The sequence below is a fragment of the Peromyscus maniculatus genome, chromosome X (assembly GCF_049852395.1).
Source record: "Peromyscus maniculatus bairdii isolate BWxNUB_F1_BW_parent chromosome X, HU_Pman_BW_mat_3.1, whole genome shotgun sequence".
Classification (NCBI taxonomy): domain Eukaryota; kingdom Metazoa; phylum Chordata; class Mammalia; order Rodentia; family Cricetidae; genus Peromyscus; species Peromyscus maniculatus.
This window is the reverse complement of record NC_134875.1, coordinates 26490448-26511930: the sequence shown is the minus strand read 5'-3', so window position 1 is coordinate 26511930 and position 21483 is coordinate 26490448. Positions and strand designations below refer to the sequence as shown.

The 21483-nt window shown below is 40.5% G+C and overlaps 1 protein-coding gene across 6 annotated transcripts in view; it reads right to left on the bottom strand.

The window, feature by feature from the left end:
- The window catches only part of LOC102906278 (fibrous sheath-interacting protein 2-like), a 49015-nt gene extending 37055 nt beyond the window's left edge, over nt 1-11960 (bottom strand). For 2 of the 6 annotated variants that reach the window (XM_076561498.1, XM_076561499.1), the window contains exons 1-8: nt 11759-11955; nt 11237-11362; nt 10444-10605; nt 9911-10000; nt 9441-9583; nt 8418-8559; nt 7686-7796; nt 7091-7220 (exon numbers count right to left, since the gene is read on the bottom strand). In XM_076561498.1, coding sequence (XP_076417613.1) covers nt 7091-7220; nt 7686-7796; nt 8418-8559; nt 9441-9583; nt 9911-10000; nt 10444-10605; nt 11237-11362; nt 11759-11857 — 1003 coding nt within the window. In that variant the 5' untranslated portion in view covers nt 11858-11955. Of the gene's footprint in view, nt 1-7090; nt 7221-7685; nt 7797-8417; nt 8560-9440; nt 9584-9910; nt 10001-10443; nt 10606-11236; nt 11363-11758 lie in introns of all 6 variants that reach the window. The other 4 variants (XM_076561503.1, XM_076561501.1, XM_076561500.1 and 1 more) reach the window with 4 other exon arrangements.
- Between the last annotated feature and the right edge of the window lie 9523 nt (nt 11961-21483).

Sequence of the window (21483 nt, the reverse complement as noted above, 5' to 3'; positions counted from 1 at the left end):
TCTTCCTCTTGTTCTCAACCTTCCCCTTCCTTTCTCCTTTTCCTCTGGTTCTCATCCTTCTCCCTCCTTCCTTTCTTCTTTCCCTTGTTCTCAACCTTCACCATCCCTCCTTCCTCCATTTTCTCTACCTGTTGTTCTCATCCTTCCCCCTCCTTCCTCTTTCTCCTCTTCTTCTTGTTGTCATCTTTCTCCTCCTTCCTCTTTCTTCTCTTCCTCTTGTTCTCATCCATCACCCTCGTTCCTTCCTCTTTCTTCCCTTCTTTTCCCCATCTTTCTCCTCCACCCTTTTTCTTCTCTTCCTCCTGTTCTTGTCTTTCAAACTCCTCCCTCTTTCTTCTCTTCCTCTTGGTCTCATCTTTCCCCCTCCCTCCTTCTCTGTCTTTTCTTCATCTTGTTCTCATCTTTCCCCTCTTCCCTCTTTCTTCTTTTCCTCTTGTTCTCATCCCTCCAACTCCTTCCTCTTTTTTCTTTCCCTTGTTCTCATCCTTCCTTCTCTTCCTCTTTCTTTTCTTTCTCTTCTTCTCCTCATGTTTCCCCATCCTTCCTCTTTCTTCTCTTCCTTTTGTTCTCATCCTTCACCTCTCCCCTTCCTCTTTTTTCTCTGCCTCTTGTTCTCATCTTTCCCCCTCCCTCCTCCTTCTTTTTTCCATTCCTCATGGTCTCAACTTTTTTCATCCTTCCTTTCTTCTCCTCTTGTTCTCATCTTTCCCCCTTCCTCTTTCTTCTCTTTCTCTTGTTCTTATCTTTACCCTCCTTCCTCTTTCTTCCCTTCCTCCTGTTCTCATCCTTCTCCCTCCTTCCTTTCTTATCTTCCTCTGTTCTAATCCTTCCCTCTCGTCAAGTTTCATCTCTTCCTCTAATTCTCTTCTTTCCCTCTCCCTCCTTCCTCTTTCTTTTCTTCTTCTTGTTATCATCCTTCTCCCTCCTTCCTTTCTTCTCTTCCTCTTGTTCTCATCTTTCTCCTGCCTCTTTATTCTCTTCCTCATTGTCATCTTTCTCCTCCTTCCTTTCTTCTCTCCCTCTTGTTCTCATTCTTCACGCTCCTACCTCTTTCTTCCTCATGATCTCATCACTTGCCCTCCTTCTGTCCTTTTTCTTTTCTTCTTCTTATTCTCATCCTTCCTTCCTTTCTTCTCTTGTTCTTATTCTTATTTTTCTCTTCCTTTCTCTTTCTACTCTTCATCTTGTTCTCATTCTTCCCCCTTCCTTCCTCTTTCTACTCTTCCCCTTTTTCTCATCCTTATCCCTCGTGCCTCTTTCTTCACTTCTTCTTGTTCTCATTCTTTCCCCTACTTCTTTTATCTTCCTTCACTTCCTCTTGTTCTAATCCTTCTCTCTCCTTCCTCTTTCTTTTCGTCCTCTTGTTCTCATTCTTCCCTCCCCTTCCTTGTTCTTCTCTTCCTCTTGTTCTCATTCTTCCCCCTCCTTCCTCTTTCCTCTCTTCCCCTTGTTCTCATCCGTCCTTCTTTCTTTTTCTTCTCTTCCTCTTGTTCTCATTCTTCCCCCTCCTTCCTTCATCTTTCTTTTCCTCTTGTTCTCATCCTTCCCTCTCCTTCCTCTTTCTCCTCTTCCTCTTGTTTTCATCTTTTGCCTGCTTCCTCTTGTTCTCATCCTTCACACTCCTTCCTTTTTCTTCTCTACCTCTTGATCTCATATTTCCCCCTCCCTCCTTCCTCTTTCTTATCTTCCTCTCTCTCATCCTTCACCCTCCTCTCTTCCTCTTTCTTCTCTTCCTCTTGTTTTCATCTTTCACCTATTTCCTCTTTCTTCTCTTCCTCATTATCTCTCCTCTCCCTCTTTCCACTCTTCCTCTTGTTCCCATCCTTCTCCCCTCCCGCATTTCTCTTCTTTCTCTTCCTCTTTTTCTCATCTTCCCCCACCTTCCTCTTTCTTTTCTTCCTCTGTTCTCATCTTTCCCCTTCCTCTCTCTTTCTTCTATTCCTCTTGTGCTCATCCCTCCTGTTTCCTCTTTCTTCTTTTCCTCTTCTTCTCATCCTTCCTTCTCCTTCCTCTTCTTCTCATGGTTCCCCCTCCTTCCTCTTTCTCCTCTTCCTATTTTTCTCATTGTTCCCCGTCTCCATCCTCTTTCTCTTCCTCTTCCTCTTGTGCTCATCTTTCGCCCTCCCTCCTTCTGCTTTCTTCTCTTCCTCATGTTCTAAACCTTCTCCCTCCTTAATCTTCCTTCCTTCCTCTTGTTCTCATCTTTCTCTTCTTCTTCTTTCCCCTCTTCCTCTTGATCTTATCCTTCCCAATCTTCCTTCCTCTTTTTTCTCATCCTCTTTTTCTCATCCTTCTCCCTCCTTCCTCTTTCTATTCTTCCTCTTGTTCTCCTCTTTCCCCTCCCTCCTCTTTCTACTCTTCATCTTGTTCTTATCTTTCCTCTGTACTCCATCTTCTCTTCCTCCTGTTCTCATCTTTCCCCTGCTTTTCTCATTCTTCACTTCCTGTTGTTCTCATCCTTCCCCATCCTTTCTCATTCTTCTGTTCCTGTGTTCTCATCATTCCCCCTCCTTCCTCTTCTCTTCCTCTTGGTCTCATCCTACCCCTCCTTCTTCTTTCTTCTCTTCCTCTTGTTATATTTCTCCCTCCTTCCTCTTTCTTCTCCTCCACTTGTTCTCATCTTTTCCCCCTTCTTTCTTCTCTTCCTCTTGTTCTCATCCTACCCTCTTCCTTTCTCCTCTTCCTCTTATTCTTACTTTCCCACTACTTCCTTTTTCTTCTCTTCCTCATGTTCGCCTCTTCCCCCTCCCTCTTGGTCTCATCTTTCCCCTCCTTCCTCTTTCTTATCTTACTCTTGTTCTCATCCTCCTCCCTCCTTCCTCTTTCTTCTCTTCCCTTCTTCCTCCCACCCCTCCTCCCACCTCTTCCCTCCCTGCTATCAACTCTACTCCCTCTTCCGATTTTTATTTTTTGCTGCTCTGATCCTTCCTGCTCCCACCATCCTCTTTCCTCTCTTTCTATTGTTCTTATCGTCCCTGCTCCCTCATTCATCTTTCTTCTCTTCTCTCGTTCTCATCTTTCTCCTCTTTCTTCTCTTCCTCTTGATCTTATCTTTCTCTTTGTCTTTCTTCTCTTCCTATTGTTCTCATCCTTACCCCTCCTTCCTTTTCCTTTTCTTCATGTTCTCATCATTCCCCTCCTTCCTTTCTTTTCTTCCTGTTGTTTTCATTTTCCCCTCCTTCTACTTTCTCCTCTTCCTCTTATTCTCATCCTTCCCCTCCTTCCTCTTTCTCCTCTTCCTCTTGTTCTCATCCTTCCCTCTCCTTCCTCTTTCTCCTTTTCTTCTGGTTGTCATCTTTCTCCTCCTTCCTCTTTCCTCTCTTCCTCTTGTTCTCATCTTTCACCCTCTTTCTTCTCTTCTTCTTCTTCTTCTTCTTCTTCTTCCCATCTCTCTCTTCCTCCCTCTTTCTTCTCTTCCTCTTGTTCTCATCTTTCCCCTCTTCCTTCTTTCTTCTCTTCCTCTTGTTCTCATCCCTCCAACTTCTTCCCCTTTTTTCTTTCTCTTGTTCTCATCCTTCCTTCTCCTCCTTACTTTTCTTTCTCTTCTTCTCATGTTTCCCCATCCTTCCTCTTTCTTCTCTTCCTTTTGTTCTCATCCTTCACCTCTCTCCATCCTCTTTTTTCTCTGCCTCTTGTTCTCATCTTTACCCCTCCCACCTTCTTCTTTCTTCCCTTCCTCATGTTCTCAACTTTTTTCATCCTTCCTTTCTTCTCCTCCTCTTGTTCTCATCTTTCCCCCTTCCTCTTTCTTCTTTCTCTTCTTATCTTTACCCTCCTTCCTCCTTCCCTTCTTCTTGTTCTCATCCTTCTCCCTCCTTCCTTTCTTATCTTCCTCTGTTCTAATCCTTCTCCCTCCTTCCTCTTTCTTATCTTCCTCTGTTCTCATCCTTCACCTCTCTCCTTCCTCTTTTTTCTTTACCTCTTGTTCTCATCTTTCCCCCTCCCTCCTCCTTCTTTCTTCCCTTCCTCATGTTCTCAACTTTTTTCATCCTTCCTTTCTTCTCTTCTTCTTGATCTCATCCTTCCCCCATCTTCCTCATTCTCCTCTTCCTCTTGTTCTTATCTTGCCCCTCTTTGTCCTTTCTTCTCTTCCTCTTGGTCTCATCCTTCCCTCACCTTCCTCATTCATCTCTTCCTGTGTTCTCATCCTTCCAACTCCTTCCTCTTTCTTATGTTCCTCTTGTTCTCATCCTTGCCCCTCCTTCCTCATTCTACTCTTCCTCTTGTTCTCATCCTTTCCCCTCATTTCTTTCTTTTCCTCCACTTGTTCTCATCATTACTTCTCCTTCCTCTTCTTCCTCTTCTTGTTCACATCCTTCACGCTCCTTCTTCATTCTTCCCTATATCTTGGTCTGATCCTTCCCCATCCTTCCTCTTTCTTCTTTTCCTCTTGTTCTCATCCTCCCCTCCATCCTTCCTCTTTCTTCTTTTCCTCTTTTTCTCATCCTTCCCCCTCCATCCTTCCTCTTACTTCTTTTCCTCTTGTTATCATCTGTCCCTCTCTTTCCTTTTTCTTCTCTCGTCTTGTTCTAATTTCTCCTCCTCCCTGTTTGTTCTTTTTGTCTTGTTCTCATCCTTCACCCTCCTTCCTCATTCTTCTCTTGCTTTTGGTCTTGTCTTTCCCCCTCCCTAATTCCTGTTTCTCCTCCTCCTCTTGTTCTCATCCTTCCCTCTTGTCCTCTTTCTTCTCTTCCTCTTGTTCTCATCTTTCCCCCTCCCTCCTTCCTCTTCCTTCTCTTCCTCCTGTTCTCATTCTTCCCCCTACTTCCCTCCTCTTTCTTCTCTTCCCCTTTTTGTCATCCTTCCCCATCCTCCTCATTCTTCTGTTCCTGTGTTCTAATCATTTCCCCTCCTTCCTCTTCTCTTCCTCTTGTTCTCATCCTTCCCTCTCCCTCCTCTTTCTCCTCTTCTTCTTGTTCTTACATTTCCCCTACTTCCTTTTTCTTCTCTTCCTCATGTTCTTCTCTTTTCCCCTCCCTCCTTCCTCTTTCTCCTCTTCCTCTTGTTGTTATCCTTCCTCATCCCTCCTTCCCCTGTTTTTCTCATCCTCTTGTTCTCATCCTTCTCCCTCCTTTTTCTTTCTTTTCTTCCTCTTGTTCTCTTATTTCCCCTCCTTTTTCTCCTCTTCCTCTTGTTTTTATATTTCCTCTCTGTCCTCCTTCTCTTCCTCTTGTTTTCATCTTTCCCCTGCTTTTCGCATTCTTCACTTCCTGTTGTTCTCATCCTTCCCCATCCTTTCTCATTCTTCTGTTCCTGTGTTCTCAACATTCCCCCTCCTTCCTCTTCTCTTCCTCTTGTTCTCATCCTTCCCTCTCCTTCCTCTTTCTCCTCTTCTTCTTGTTCTTACATTTCCCCTACTTCCTTTTTCTTCTCTTCCTCATGTTCTCCTCTTTCCCCCTCCCTCCTTCCTCTTTCTTCTCTTCCTCTTGGTCTCATCTTTCCCCTCCTTCCTCTTTCTCCTCTTCCTCTTGTTATCACCCTTCCCCATCCCTCCTTTTTCCTCATCCTTTGTTTCTCATACTTCCCTCTCCCTCATTCCTCTTTCTTCTCTTCCTCTTGTTATATTTCCTCTCCATCTTTCTTCTCTTCCTCTTGTTCTCATCTTTCCCCTCCTTCCTCTTTCCACTCTTCCTCTTATTCCCATCCTTCCCCCTCCCGCATTCCTCTTTTTTCTCTTCCTCTTGTTCTCATCTTCCCCCTCCTTGTTCTTTCTTTTCTTCTGCTTGGCCTCATCTTTCCTCACCTTCATCTTTCTTCTCTTCCTCTTGTTCTCAACCTTCCCCTTCATTCCTCTTTCATCTCTTCTTCTTGTTCTCATCTTTCCCATCCTCTTCCACATTTTCCTTTCTTTTAATTCTCCCCCTTCTTTTCTTCCTTTCTCTCTCCTTCCTTCATTTTTCCGACTCTCATCCCTGTCATGTACCTTCTTTTGTTCCTTCTTTTTCTTTTATCTTCATTCCTTCTTTTCTCCTTCCCTTCCTCCTCCTTTTTTCTCCTCTCTTTCCTTTTCTGTTTCCTTCCCTCCAATCTTTTTCCCATCTTTCTTCCTCCTCCTTCCAGTCTCATTTTCTCTTTCTTCCTCTTTCAAACAGCATCTTCATAATTTATTTACTTTAAGTCTCTCCAGGAAGGATCACAAGTATGGTGTCTCCTCTCCTTACTTCCTTTTAAAGAATACTGTCTCCTTTCATCCAAGCCTCTTTCTTCTTTGTACCTTACAGTCCCCTCTTTCCCTCCTTACCTTTTACTTACGTTTAGAAAAGCTCTCCACTTCTTTAACTTTGTAGGGCTGAAGTCTCTTAGATATCTCTGCACACCTTTGCAAGTTCATTGGACTTCCTTCCTTAGTAATCCCTTTCAAATCCCTCTCTCACCATCACAATCTTCCTTTTTATTCCTTTCCTAGTGACTCTCCCTTCCTTGTTTACCTTTCCTCCTTGTCTACCCCTCCCATCTCTTCTCTATTTTGTCTTCATCTCTCTCTCGTCCCACAAACGCATTCATGCTGGAGTCTACTGGTTGCTCCTGGTCTTTCTTTACTCTCTCCTTGTCTTCATTGCTTCTCCTTATATCTTTGCCTACTGGGTGCTTTATCTTGTCCAAGATGTTTGTTCTTTTTTCCCTATTACTTGCTTTGTACATTTTAATATTCTCTTGATATTTGTATATTATCCCTTTCTTGATGTAACTTCTGTGATTTATTTCTGCTCTTACTGGTTTGTTAAACTTTTCTTCTCTTTTTAAAGTTTTCTTACTGCCTGCTCAACTTACTTCTCTCATTTGCTTCTGGGTTTCTTACCTGAGTGTACATGCTATCTTCTCTTCCTGGCTGTTTGTTAAACTATGTATTTACTTGTTAGCTATATGTATTGTGAATATACATTTGTTAACTGGATCTGTAACTGGAAAGTGCATCACAGAGTACCTGACACAGGTACTGAGGGCTCCTAGTACTTACTTTTTCAGGGGACATTTTAAAAAACGGTGTGAGCATAAGGTGGTTTGATGTGGACACTAATAGTCAATACATTGTTGCTCAGCTTCCACTCATCCACTATGTCTTTTATTTTCTCTCTCCTATCTCTCTCACCTGTTTCAGGTTGTCTTTTGCTTTCAGGGACGGTTGCTTCCCGCTTTTTCTTTACACTTTCTTCTTTACTATCTTTTTCTTGCAGTTTTTGTAAATGGTAGGCAATTCTTTTCTGAAGCATTACTTGTTTCTGCAAAATATTAAAAATACATTACATATGTTTCAAATTCAAATAGAAACCTGACAATAAAAATACAACATTGATTATTTCAAATGTGATGATGGTCCTGAGGTAGACCTTTGTTCCTGTCTGGAGATACCTAAATTTACAATGAATTTAAAGAGAGGTATTAAGAGGCAAGTTTCCTTTTATGTGCATGTGTGCATGTGTTCGTGCTCTCTTACAATCTGGAAATTTCAGCTAGGGTCTTGTACATGCTAGGCAATCCCTTTACTGTTGAGGAAAACATATTTTACTAACAACTCAATCTAATTTAACTTTCTGGAGACTCTTTCTTGAATTATAGATTGGGGCTAGAATCAATACCGGTTGGGACTCCATCAATAACTATCTCCTGAAAATTCATACTTTAAAATATAAAATTGTGGCAAAATCCTTTCTTAAGACAGCCCAAGTCCAGCAAAAGCTGACTACCTTTTGGTTAATTTCCTCTCTGATTTTTCGCCGATGTTCGTCAGCTTTTGCTTCTCTCTTAACTTCTTCTCCAATCTTTGATAGAAGTGCCATCTCCTTGGATTGCCATTCCTATGGGACATGCCATTACAGTTCTCAGCACATGTCTACTTCATTTTAAAACTATTTTCTTTTTCCCTAACCAATATGCAAATTAGGTCAAATCAATGGCCTAACACATTTTGGGTCAATAATAAAGCAAATCTTGCACTGACTTGTGAACGTGCTTATCTATCTGCCATTCCCTGGGACTGTCCTGCTGGATATGATGAAGTAGAACAGGAAAGAAATTATTTTGTTATTACAACCATGAAGCCAGCACAAACGTGACTCTGAAGATGAATCACAAAAGATACCGGCAAAAGGGTGTTGACTTCTAACTCAGGGAAGACATCACATGTACTTGGCTGCTCTTAAAGGTATTCTGACAGAGAAACTAAACAAGTAGCCATGCCAGAACTCATGTGGAAGTCAAAGGAGAACTCTACAGACTGAGCTCTTTACTTACAACTTCACATACGTTCTGGGACTTGAGCTTAGGTCACCAGGCTTGCAGCGGAAGTGCCTTTCCCAGTGAATCCTTCTAGCCTGGGTTTCTTTTCTAAACTCAACTTCAAAGGATAGAGTGAATCTGTTCAAGTAGATTACGGAAAAAAGAACCATACAAGTTTCCCATTTAAAATTACTCCTGACCTCTTCAATCTGTTTGTGTTGATTCAGTTTTGTTTGAACATTATGCCAATGTAGTCTGTCTTCTTCTTCTAACTGCAGTGTGTTTCGTCTTCCCAAGGTGTCTTCAATTTTGTCTAGTTCTTTATTAATCATACGCAAATGTCTAAGTAGAAGTGAAACAAAGGAATGTAAGTCTTTCAGGATACCTGTCACTCTGGAACTCTGCAATATCAACATGCATTCTGGTATACTCTGAGATGAATGGATGGATTATAGGAACCACATAATGAGTAGGAACTAGCTTTCAATTAAGATAAAATTTTTGAAAAAGAAAAAGTGTACAATTTTTTCCCTTTAGCTTCTATGGCGCTTGATTTCTACATGGGATGTGTGATTAGTAGCTGAAGGAAAATACCCAGTTGTGAGAGGAGAGGCATGTTTACTTTAGCATCAGATAAAGTTGTAGCAATTTGATCATTGTGACTTTAAAACAATTTACTTAAATTCATGTTTGATATGTGTTAAAGATACTCTCTCCCTCTGGTACCACAGACCTGGCTTTCACTAGATCAGTGATTTATATTTTGCATTTCTTCAATAACAGTTTGACTTGCCTCTTGGGCTCCTGGCAGCTCCAGTTTCTCAGGTAGAAACTGAACTTCCTAGCCTTAGGAACAAGGTTCCCAATCCCTGCACCTCTTGATGTTATTTTTATAGTTTAATTTTTCAAATTGTGTGTTGGTGTTTTGTCCATAAGTAAGTCTGTGCACCACGTGCATGCAGGGCCTGTGAAGGGCATCAGATCCATTAAAACTGGAGTTATTGACAGTTGTGAGCCACCATGAGGGTACTGGGATTCAGACTCTAGTCCACTGGAGGAGCAGGCCCCCTTGATTACCTCTTTAGTTCCCCATGTTGAAAATGCTGAGGGCCTTAAATGTGTCTAGTACCTTTCTCACTCCATCTTCAATTCTTTCTATTTTTTTGCAGTTTTGGGGGTCTCTAGTGTGCCCATTTTGAAATATACTCGAACCCTGACTCTACCTTCTTTTTATTATTTGGTCTTGATGCGGGGAGGTCTTCTTCCCTTCTCGTAACAACCACTGCTGAAATGAGGCAGCAGCGGCAGCTTCGTCACAAGCTCGTCTCTCTTCGTTCAGCTTATTCACCTGGCTTTCTATAATTTTCTGTAAGAAAACAATTATTGGATGTCAGATGCTTGACTGAAATAAACCTTTCCTTTGATATATTTTCTTTAAATTTAAGCTTAAGTAAATGTTCTGAGTATTACAAACTGTCAATTCTGCTAACCAGCTTTTAGGCCTTGCATGGCCTCATCCCACAAATAAACATTTTATATGTAAAAATCAAATGGGATCTTTATCTTTTACAGATTCTTTATAGGGACATTATTCCTGGAATATTTTAAGGAAATATTGTGCAAAGAGTCTAGCTTTTCACAAATCTTTTCATGGGTCCCATGAAAATAAAACAAACTCAAATATTTAACTTACTTGTTCCCTGACATAATTTCTCTCAAAGTCAATTTTTAAAGTGGTAAGATATTGTCTGTATTTGTTCAACTCTTTTAAGGAACATATGACCTAAAATTCAAAATGGGAAACATTATAAAGTTTGAAAATTACAACATGTTTATACAAGTGAAGAAGAACATTCATTTTAGTGACAGTTGTGGGATACAGTGTAAGAATGCATTTTTGGTGACATTTGGGTAGTCAGGATCTTTAGACAGTTGATGACCCACCAGAGATTTTTCTAAATACTTCACTAGCATAGCTCCAACTTCAAGTTCCTTCTCGAGACATGAAAATAAATGTGTCAGTGCATTCACATACCAAAAACTGCAATTATCTTTTCCCATCACTGAAAAATTGTCAACTAGAAAGCATCTTTTACAAGAAAAAACGAGGCATTTTACTGGCTTCTTTCTGTGATCTCTGCTAGTGTTCTACTAGAAGTTGGCAATGGTATTAAAGCACCTAGCAAGTGCCTAGAGTTTGCTGGATAGAAGCAGGCCTCCACGCACTTTGTTATTGCTGGTGATGTATCCTCCCTGTCTTAGTTTCTTGAGCATGTCTTTTCGTCTGAAGTATGCTTTAAGATGTGGATCGTGAAGACTTTGGTAGGTGGTTTCCATGAGTCTACAGTAAGGATCACTAAGATTAAAACCAAAAGAAGGCCGATAGAGCTGCAAAAAGAAACATATTTGAAATTATTGCAAATGCAAAATTCATGAAAATACACTTTTAAACATCAGTTTATTGAAATAATTAGAATGTTCACTGGAAATAAAATAAGTGAAAGAATGTAATGGGTTTATCTGGGTAAATATAATGCCCTTCAGTGAACTTCCCTCTCTTCTCCCCTCTAATTTTTACTTTAGAGGTGGCACGTGGAATACTATTTATGAACTCTGTGCTTGATATACCTATAGCCTCTACCTTAGTCCAGTTCCCGTATACATAGGTCAGGATAGACTGTCAGCAAAGAGACGAGAGTACATGGAAAGTTTCAGGAGCCAGATGAACCAAGGCACAGAAGCAGAAATCAGCATGTTGTATATGTGTATGCCAGAAAGATCACAACCTGTCAAGCTGAGGCTGTGGTTGAAGAAAAGTCTGGATGGAGTGATTGCAGCTCTTTCTGGGGCTTTCCATCATTAAAGTGAGTTTAAAGACTTTAAAACATTGCAGCTCATGTAATTCCATTTGTGTGAAACTGAAGGTGATATACAAAGTGCGATCATAACAAAATGTTTCAAATTTAACAGCTAAAAAGGGCAAAGAAAACCACTTAAACACCATTAAAACATAGTTTACCTTTTCACTTATATTTGTGGTATAGAATATGTTAGTACTTCCTGGGATAATAGGTAGTTTCGCCCCCAGGGGTAAGTCCAACAGGCTAGATGGTCCAATCTTTGGAACAACAGGTTTCTGTTTCTTCTGTGGGAAAGAAATGCAAATGTTTGTCTTTTCTACTAGGAAGTGTTCATTTAGTTTACATCAGTTGTCACACCTGAACCAGATAGCACAACCCAGGTTGTTAGGCACCTGGGTGGAAGGATCCGTCTGGCTGCAAAGCAAGAAGACCTTACCTCCCCACTTCCTAAGCCAGCACTCTACTTCTGGGTCCTGCCCAGGTTAGTATAAGTCAGTGGCACCTTGAGTCACCCGTTGCCCTGGTCAGAAGGTGGGACGTTCCATTGTGAAAAATTCTGTCCTGTACCTGCCCCTCAGCCAGAGTCTTTCCCCATGATTCTACCTGCTGGCCTGAAACCTGCCCTGACCAAGAAAGAAGGGCAATGAATAAATGGACACTATGGAGGGCCCACCACTCACGGTACTACAAGTGTCTTTGTCAGTTTTGAGGTTGCCAGAAGCCGCTTTGGAGGCGGCAGCCTCGGCAGCCTTCAAACAGTTGTTCAGGTACAAGTCCATGGCTACCCGTCAGCCCCCAAGGGCTGGGGGCTGAGGGAGTGGACTGTCTTCTGGTCTCCCTTCCTGCGACTGTCTTCTCCGGTGTCCGGATCAAGACTGAGCCAAGGCCCTAGACAGCCTGGTAACAGGACCTCAAGAACGCACACATCACAATGCTGCTTTGCTGACATCCTTAGTGGGCGCCCTCAAGGCCACGCCCAATGGGCGTCGCCCTTAAGACACGTCATACCAGCAGAGATCACCCAGTAGAAGTTTCCAAAATAGATGTGGCTCCAACAGAAGTAGCTCTAACAGATGCCACTTCAACCGCTGTCGGTTTCTAAAGAAGATGCCAACAAAGACATTGCCTCAACACACACCGCCCATCTGACAATCCCTCCATGGGCTGCCCTGATAGACATTGTTCCAGCTGATGTCGAGCCACTGAGTGTCATCCCAGTGGATGTCGCATTAATAGACGTCATCCTTGGGCGCGGGTAAAGACCTGGGTGCCTCTCTTGGGGCGCATGCGCATCACGCAAACCTGGCAGCTTGAATGATTTGAGTTGGGAAAGTACCCTGAAAGGCCCTTAAAGAGTACCCTAGTGCTGATGCTGCCACATGGTTTAGCTGAAGAACATAGAGAGTTACAGGGTAGCCTGGCTACAGAGTGAAACCCTGTCCATAAATAACAAAAGAAAATGAAACAAAACCCCAAAGCTGTCAGATATTAATCCCAACAGACTTTGTGGGGTTTTGTAAGTTCTACAGCAATCATTAAAAACTATATAAGATGGTAATTTAAAACATCATCAAAAATTAAGATGGGTTTCTAAGAGTGTTCAAGAAACTTACAGGAACACAAGGCAAACCAAGGAGCAATTAAGCAAGTAGAGAGAAATGGATACTAAAATAGATGACTTAATCCTTCACATATCAGAAATTACTTTACATTTGATAGTCTTAACCTGACAATGAAGGGGCAGAGACAGGCAGAATAAATGAACAAACATGATAGCACTATATGCTGTCAATAAAAGACGTTCAGAAGATACAGTGACATAAGCAAGTTGAAAAATTAGAGGATGTGAAAGCATATTCAAAACAGATCCAATAAAAGTGGGTGTGGTCATATATTAAACTACATATTGTTAAAGACAAAAGGAAACATTATGTAATAACAAAAAGATCATCCCACCAGGAAAATATTGTAATTCTAAGTGTCCATATGCTAGATTGTAGAGCTTCAGAATACACGAAGCAGAAAACAGTAGAGATAAAAGGAGAAATAGACATTCAACACCTGCCAATAGAAGATTATATAAACATAAGTCAGGTCATCCTGATGCCTATTCAATAGTTTAAATATTTGTACCTACATAATGCATTCCTCAGGAAAAATAGCATTGAGTGAAACCCAACAAGCTGCAAGATGATATACCTGACATTTAAAGTTTGCTTATGATACTCATTTATGAAATAATTAGATCTGAATGTCCTCCAAAGGATATGTGCCAAGGTCTTGGCTTCCAGCCTGTGGTGCTATTGGGAGGTGGTGGGAACGTCAGGAGACTGGGTCTAGTAGGAGGAACTAGGTCACTGAGGACCTACCTTTGAAGGCTATAGTGATATCCAACTCCCACCTCAAACAATGTGCTTCCTGGCCACAATGCCAGGGTGAGCATTATTCCTCTTCTACTTGCCCTGACATAACATACTGTCTATCTGGATTCCAAAAAAGCAACAATGGCAACTGCAGATGAACTGAAGTCTTTAAAACTCTAATCCAAAATAACATTTGTCTTTTTAAAGTTGATACATTTCAGATATTTTTTACTCACACAAATAGTAATAATAATATAAAACAGTAGTTCCCCTTAGGAAGAAAGAGAAATGAATGAGATCATTAAGTGGATATGGGAACTTGGACTTCATTTGTTTTATCTTATTCCTTTTTTTAAAGAAAATGGGTATGCGTGTCTCTCTCTCTCTCTCTCTCTCTCTCTCTCTCTCTCTCTCTCTCTCTCTCTCTCTCTCTCTCTCTGTATCACATGTGTGCCAAGTAGGCCAGAAGAGGGTGTTGGATCCCCTGGAGCTTAAGTTGCAGACAGTTGTGAGCCAGCAAATATGGGTACTGGAAACCGAACTTGGTTCCTCTGGAAGATCAGCAAGTGTTCTTAACTGCTGAGCCAACCCTCCAGTCCCTTCATTTTATTCTTTAAAATAAAATCTGGCCATGAAAGCAGAATCAGTACTATTTACATGGAAAAGGGGGACAATCTGGAGGGGGAATGAAGGACCTTGGAGAGTACAAGTATGGAATATGAGCAAAGTAGAGCTATATACACATATAAATATGCACATTTATATATGAACATGTAATAATGAAAATTTTGTACATTAAATAAGCAAATTTTTTATTTTATTTTACAATACCATTCAGTTCTACATAACAGGCTCAGATTCCCTTGTTCTCCCCCTTCCTGCCCCCCTCCCCTTCCCCCAGCCCACCCCCTAAATAAGCAAAAACTTTAAAGTTGAGTTTCTTAGTTCCTTTATCTTATCTCTTCCTGTATTTTTAGAACATGTCAGTACTAATGTCTGTTATGTTATGATATTTAATATATACTGATGTAATCAATGTATAGAATATCTTGGAGTGTCAGAGCCTGTAGTAGCTTCGAGGGCTGCCTCTCAAAAGTGCCACAAACTAGATGCTTTACAAAACAGAATTTATCATTTCAGTGTTGGAGGGTAGATATCTTAATGTGGTGGCAGCGCCCCCACCCCCATTTTCTGGGTTATGGGTCTATTTAAGTGCATGGCTTCCTTTCAGAGCTTTGAGGACATTCTCTTCTGTAATGACCTTCCTTTTCAGAGAATTTACACTTCCTGAAATGCAACTACTGTGCTCTCCACAGCCTCTCTGATCAAGGGGGCAGGTGATTTATCAGAAGTATAAGGCCCCTTTTGAGGTGTGATCACTTGTTTCTGTAGGACCTGGATAAACCAGGAGAGAGGCAAGCCAATGTCAAAGTGGTAGCTGTCCTCTTAGCTACTCTATTTTCATTGGCTTTGGCCTCTAAGTACGGCTGTTGTATGCCAAGATCAGTTAAATCAGTCTTGAAGAATGAAGACTAGTTTAAAATTTACTTGTTACAGTGGGACATGGTGGTACATGCCTTTAATCTGAGCACTAGAGGCAGAGGCAGATCTCTGTGAGTTTGATGCCATTCAATGTTACTTAGTGAGACTCATTGTTAAAAGCAAAACAACCTCCCCCTAAACAAACAAAAACACCATCCAACCTACCAATCAAACAAAAAAGCTTATCTTTTTTCTAAACCGGAAATGTATTTAGGTACCTATATCCCATTATATCTCGTTTTCACAATTGCTGGTTACTTTTTGTCTTCCTCCCCTCCTCAAAATTGTTGATGTAATTTGGGTTTATTTTTTTTTAAACCATGAAAGTCTGGACACATCTCATTACTTTAATTTTTTTTGATAGTTTCATACATGTATATATGCAATTTTGGTCATTTTTATGCCCTGCTGTCTCCTATTGAAATCCTTTCCCAACAAGCCCTCCTCCTACTTTCAGGCCTCCTCATGTTTGACCCACTGAGTTAAGTTAGAATCGCTTATTCAGGCATGGGTGGGATGATGTTTACTGGACTGTGGGCAACTGATCAGTGACTATACCACTGGGAAAAATGACACCCCCCCAGCAACCATCAACTGTCAATGATCCTCAGGGAGGGGGTGAGACCTCATGGGACCTTCTTGCATCTGTCATTCAGTGTCAACAGGCAGAGTTTGGAGCAGATAAACATAGCTGCAGTGAATTCATGAGTACAAGAGCTATGTCATGTCTCCCCCTTTCATGCTCTCTTTCATCATGATCCCTGAGCCATGGATGGTATGATATAGATGTCTCATTTAGGGCAAAGCACTCCACCATCACTTATTCTCAGCATTGTGATAGTTATGGGTGTCTACATTAACTGCCACCTGCTGCAGTAATAAGCCTCTCCAATGAAGTTGGGGGAAAGCACCAACCTCAAATGGCAACCAGAAGCTGAACATCTCAGTTTTAAATCTTTTACAAAACAGATCTCCCTGAAGGCTACAAGAGCTTAAGCTATCAGTTATTAGCAATATCTCTTCAATAGCTAACAAATTGTTTTGTGACATTGTACAAAGCCAAATTAATACTATCTTTCTTCACTTTTATAATAAAACATTCATTAGATTTGTTTAAGTCTTATGAATTAAAAGTAATTTAAATTTATATTTACTCTTGTTTACTTATAGACTGATTTGAAGTAAGCATACCATTATAGCATTTATCTACAGGTGGCTCACAAAAATGTCAAATCATATAACTACATGGTAAGACCCTAGTGCTGAAGCTACCCTATGGTTTAGCTGAAGAACATACAGAGAAATCAGTACTAAACTGACTGGGAAATTTCTTATCTTCAGGAAAGCTTCCATAGTGGTGGAAGTTGCTATCCAGGCTGGTGGGGAAAAAAAAGACATCAATAGTCTTACTCAGCACTGCACACTACAATATTGACCTGCCAAGCAAGATATGCCACTGGTACAATAGAGACAGGACTGTTTATGGAGTAACTATCTACTTTCTGATTTTGAGTTTTGATCTACAGGATGAAATGTCATGTCTGATCCTATAATACTGGTCAAAAGTCCATGGTTTGGATGGTCATAGACCATAAAATCATTATTGTTATTTTGCTAAATGATTGCATCATCAAATTGTCATTGAAACATTTATGATCATCTCCATAGACATGAGGTTTTCTCAAACTTGGATAGAGAAGCTTCTTTTTGCAATGTAGAGACTCCTAACTTGTCAACGTGCTGAGAAAAAGAGACTGTGAGTGATTTTCCCTAAATGGAACATCTTTAACAAGCTCAAAAAGTCTCAGGGATTGTTGTGGAAAAAGAGATAGAAAGAATGTAAGAAGAGCCAAAGAATGAAGAAGAGGGAACACATGAACACACAGTAGCTGGTTTTACCTGCATAGGGCCTGCACAAGATCAAACCAATCAAAATTCTGGTGTAGACAAGGGAGGTGCTCTCCAGGGCCCACCCAGTCTTAAAAACTATTGGCAGTTGATAACTGCTGGGGAAGGGAGGATCATTTTTTCTTGAGGATATGGCCACTAGTAGGTTTCCCATGCTCCAGGAGATGGCCCCACATCCATGTACATGTGATAAGAACTAATTGGAGTTAGTGGGTTATAGAAGGAAGAGGAAAAAACGAAGAGGAGGAAGAAGAAGACATGAAGTTGGGGGTATGTGGGGAATTGGAAGGGGGAAGTAGGATAGACATGATAATATTTGTATACATGTATGAAATTCTCAAAGAATAATATAATATCAAATAATATATATAGAATAGCTAGACAAGCAGACAAAACGATATTTAAACAATTACAGAGACACTTGAGTAAAAGACTCAAACAACACACAGCATGATTACATTTCATCACAGCCTACTCAGTAGAAAGAAGACAGACAATTTTATCTCAAATACATAAAGTTTAAACATTGAGAGAGACCCTGTGATGGCAAATAGTTGAAAAGTAAACTTATGTGGACATAAATGGAAGAAATATTTGTAGAAAATAATCAGCCATTGAACTAAAATTTTGTGTCTTATTTGATGGTGAGAGATGTGATGTCATTTTGAGGTCAGGGTCTTGGCTTCAAGCTTAGACCAGTTTTTCCATGCTGTGGGACAGTCTGTATGACAAATATGTTGCTCTGATTGGTCAATACATAAAACACTGATTGGCCAGTAGCCAGGCAGGAAGTATAGGTGGGATTAACAGAGAGGAGAATCGAGAGAACAGGAAGGCAGAGGGAGACACTGCCAGCTGCTACCATGATAAGCAGCATGTGAAGACGCTGGTAAGCCATGAGCCACGTGGCAAGGTATAGATTTATAGAAATGGGTTAATTTAAGATGTAAGAACTAGATAACTAGAAGTCTGAGCCATTAGGCCAAACAGTTTAAATAATATAAGCATCTGTGTGTTTATTTTATAAGTGGGCTGTCAGACTGCCGGGGCTTGGCAGGACCCAGAGAGAAAACTCTCCAGCTACATTTCCAGATATGTCTCAGGAGTGAGAAAGAAGGGAGGGCCTCTTACATACCATATTGGTCCTAGTGAAAGTATAACTATGGGCAGTTTTGTGATTAAAGATTGACATGCAAGGGGAGCTCACTGTGGGTGGTGCCACCCCTGGCCTGGTGGTCCTGGGAGCTTTAATAAAGCTACCAAACAAGCCATAATGTGCAAAGCAGTAGGCAGCACTCCTCCATGGCTTCTTCTTCAGCCTCCACCCTCAGGGTTCTGCCTCAAGTTCCTTTTCTAACTCCACTTGCATGCTATAAGCTGAAACAAACCCTTTCCTCCATATTCTATTTTTGGGCATGGTGTTGTATACAATAGATACCTAAACTAAGACAGGAAGCAAATGCTCTTAACTGCTGAACCATCTCTCAAGGCCCCACACCTCAAATATTTAAATATCAATAGAAGCAAGAAATTTAATTAGTTGGCCTCAGTTAATATTCCTTTCTGTTAGTAGGGAAAAATTGAAATGTATTTTTGAATTTGGATTTAAAATAACATTATCCCCAAAATGGAGTTCCTTTTGGAAGATCTCGAGAAGTTCTTTGCCAATTGAAAAACTAGATCTTTAAAAAGTCAGATTATACTAAATAATGAGAAAATTCTTTTATAAAGATAGTGAAAAGTCTTGAATCTTTTTAGACATGTAAAATTGATTTAAGTAAGGTGGGAGGCCTGGGTAAGCAGCCATGACAAAAACATGATTAATGAAAGGACATAATGGCATCTTCATTCGCAAGTTCACGAAGAATTATCATAAATTTTAGCCTCAGAAATACCATGCAAAATATAAAACATCATAAACAATTCATAAATATCTAATTATAAAAGGATTGGAGGAGAGAAACGTTAAGTTATTTGGTATTACAGTTGGCTTTAATGTCAACTTGCCACAAATGAGACTCACCCAAGTAGGGAGGCCCTCAACTGTGAAGTAGTAGAGGATGAGTATCACCCAGCATTTCTGAAGTCCTCTTGGATATGTGCTGAGAAATCTGAGGAGAAATAGAAACCTGTGAGTTCATTTTCTGAAGTTCTGTAGCATAGCAGTATCTGATAAGGATTTTTTCCTCTAGGTAGAATGGATTTGAGATGATTTTTTTCATTTGATGAAATAATCTGGTTTTCTTTATCTCATGTGGGAGAAAAAAATCTGTAACCAATTCTGAATGTTTAGTTACCATATTTAAAATTCACTTATAACCAGGTGTGGTGGTGCACACCTTTAATCTTGGGAGGCAGAGGCAGGCAGATCTCTGTGATTCTGAGGCCAGCTTGCTCTACATAGTAAGCTTCAGGACAGGTAGGGCAATGTAAAGAAACCCTGTCTCAAACAAAACAACAAAAACATCACTTGTAATGGTGTATGTATCCCATTAATAGAGAGGGCTCATATAGTTTTTACTTAATTTTTATAGGGTGCCATATCCTCACTTTATAAGGTGATAATGGAGGCTTTCCAAAAAGAGTTGAATTTTGGAAGTAAGCTGAAACTTTAGTTCATTATGACAATTTGTCAGTGTCATTTGTTATTTAACAGGTCAAAATTTTAAAACCACATTTAACCACTTATCCATTAGAATGAGTTTCATGATGACACTGTAATTCAGCAGCAATGCTCCAAATAGAGATAATTCTAACAGAGTTGTCCTACTTCTCCATCGGTGGCTATGCAGCAAGTGAAAGCTTCGTCCGAAGGGAAAACATATAAACAGCATTTATATAAAATCTAATCACAGGTGTTAAATGTCTCACTTAGTAAAACATACAGCAAACTCCCTTTTCAACCTAGTTTTTAAAAAACATTACTAAGAATAAAAACAGATCAACTTTGAGAAAAACATTGTGTACAGAGAATCTGCCATTACTTTTATCTCAGTGTATTGAATTTTGACTTGGAAAAATTCAATAACTTTTGATTATAACTAACTTAGTTATACTTGTGTTACTTTTCCTTGTTTGTTTCTTTAGAAACCAGGCAGAAAACCTCTATCTCAAAAACAGAGTATAACCTGATCATCAATAGCTTACACATAAAAATGTGAAACTGGTCATACAGACCTAAAGCAATATTCCTTCCCTTCCAGGGCTAAATAGCAGAGGAAGAGACACTGTACAGGTGAGATCTCCTTTGCAATACCGTGTGGGGCCAACACTTCTATTTCAATTCATAGTGAGGTCAAACCATGTTTCCCATATTTGCTTGTGTATCTGAAAGAAAGGGGAATGGAAAATGATAAAATAAATACTGATTCCTGTGTCATCTACCTGCCCAGTGCTAATCTGGAATATAGTTCCCTTCCTGGGTCAGACAGTGTGGCCCATCTTGTGTTAGCCAAGTAATCCTGCGGTTGGCCATAACCAAAGCTTGGGTCGCTATTTTCTCTCTGAGAATCCCTGGAGGTCCTTGGCTCAGAAGTATTCCATCTAGTGAAAAGTTGAGGTAATCCATTGCTGAATCCCCTCCCCATTGGAAACACTTCTGTCTAGAGAAAGTTTAAAGATGTAGCTATACACACAGCAACTGGAATTGTGACACTTTCATGAAGTGTGTTATGGAAGCCCTTTCTTCAAAACATTATCTTTTGAGGATCTAGAATTAAAGTCAGAAGACAGACTCACAAGGAAAAAAACTCGGGAAAGAATGCAGTTTGATAGAACTTACACAGGGGAAGAAAACCTGTTGCCTAAAGCAATTGGCTTCATGTGTCTTGAGTACATAAGAGTGCTTTTAAGATTTTAGGTTGAGATAGAATATAGAAGTTGAAGTGGCCATTTCTAATGCATTGGGTCCCAAATTGTGTCACTTTGTGGAGTGTGTGTGTGTGTGTGTGTGTGTGTGTGTGTGTGTGTGTGTAGGGGTAGTTTTGTCACTGTGTCTCAAAATGCTCTCTTAAAGGGAAGAGAGAAGATTAGGATATTGGAAGGACTAGAAAAGCCATTTATTGCTCCCTTGACCCAGGAATGGGGTATAGATAATGTACGGGGATTTCTACATTAAAAATGTTTTTGAAGTTAGAGGGATGGTTCAGTGGTTAAGAGCACCTCATCGCTCTTCTAGAGGACCTGGGTTTTATTCCCAGCACTCATATGGAGGCTCACAACTGCCTACGACTCCAGCCCCAGGGGGTTCTTGATGGCCTTTTCTGGCCTCAGTGGGCACTATATGCATGTGATGCACAGACATACATGCAGGTAAAACACCCATACATATAAAAATAATAAATTAATAAAATGTTCAAGACTTTTTAAAAATGATTTCTTTTTACTTGTGTATGTGTTTCTCTGTATGCGTACCATGTGCATTGGGTGCCCATGGAGGCCAGAAGAGGGTGTTTGATCCCCAGGAACTGTAGTTACAGGCAGTTATGAGCCACCCAGTTGCTGAGATGTGAATGCCAGTTCTCTACAAAAGTAGCAAGTGCCCTTAATAGCTGAGCCACCTCTGTAGTTCTAGTCCAAGGGAATTCTATTTT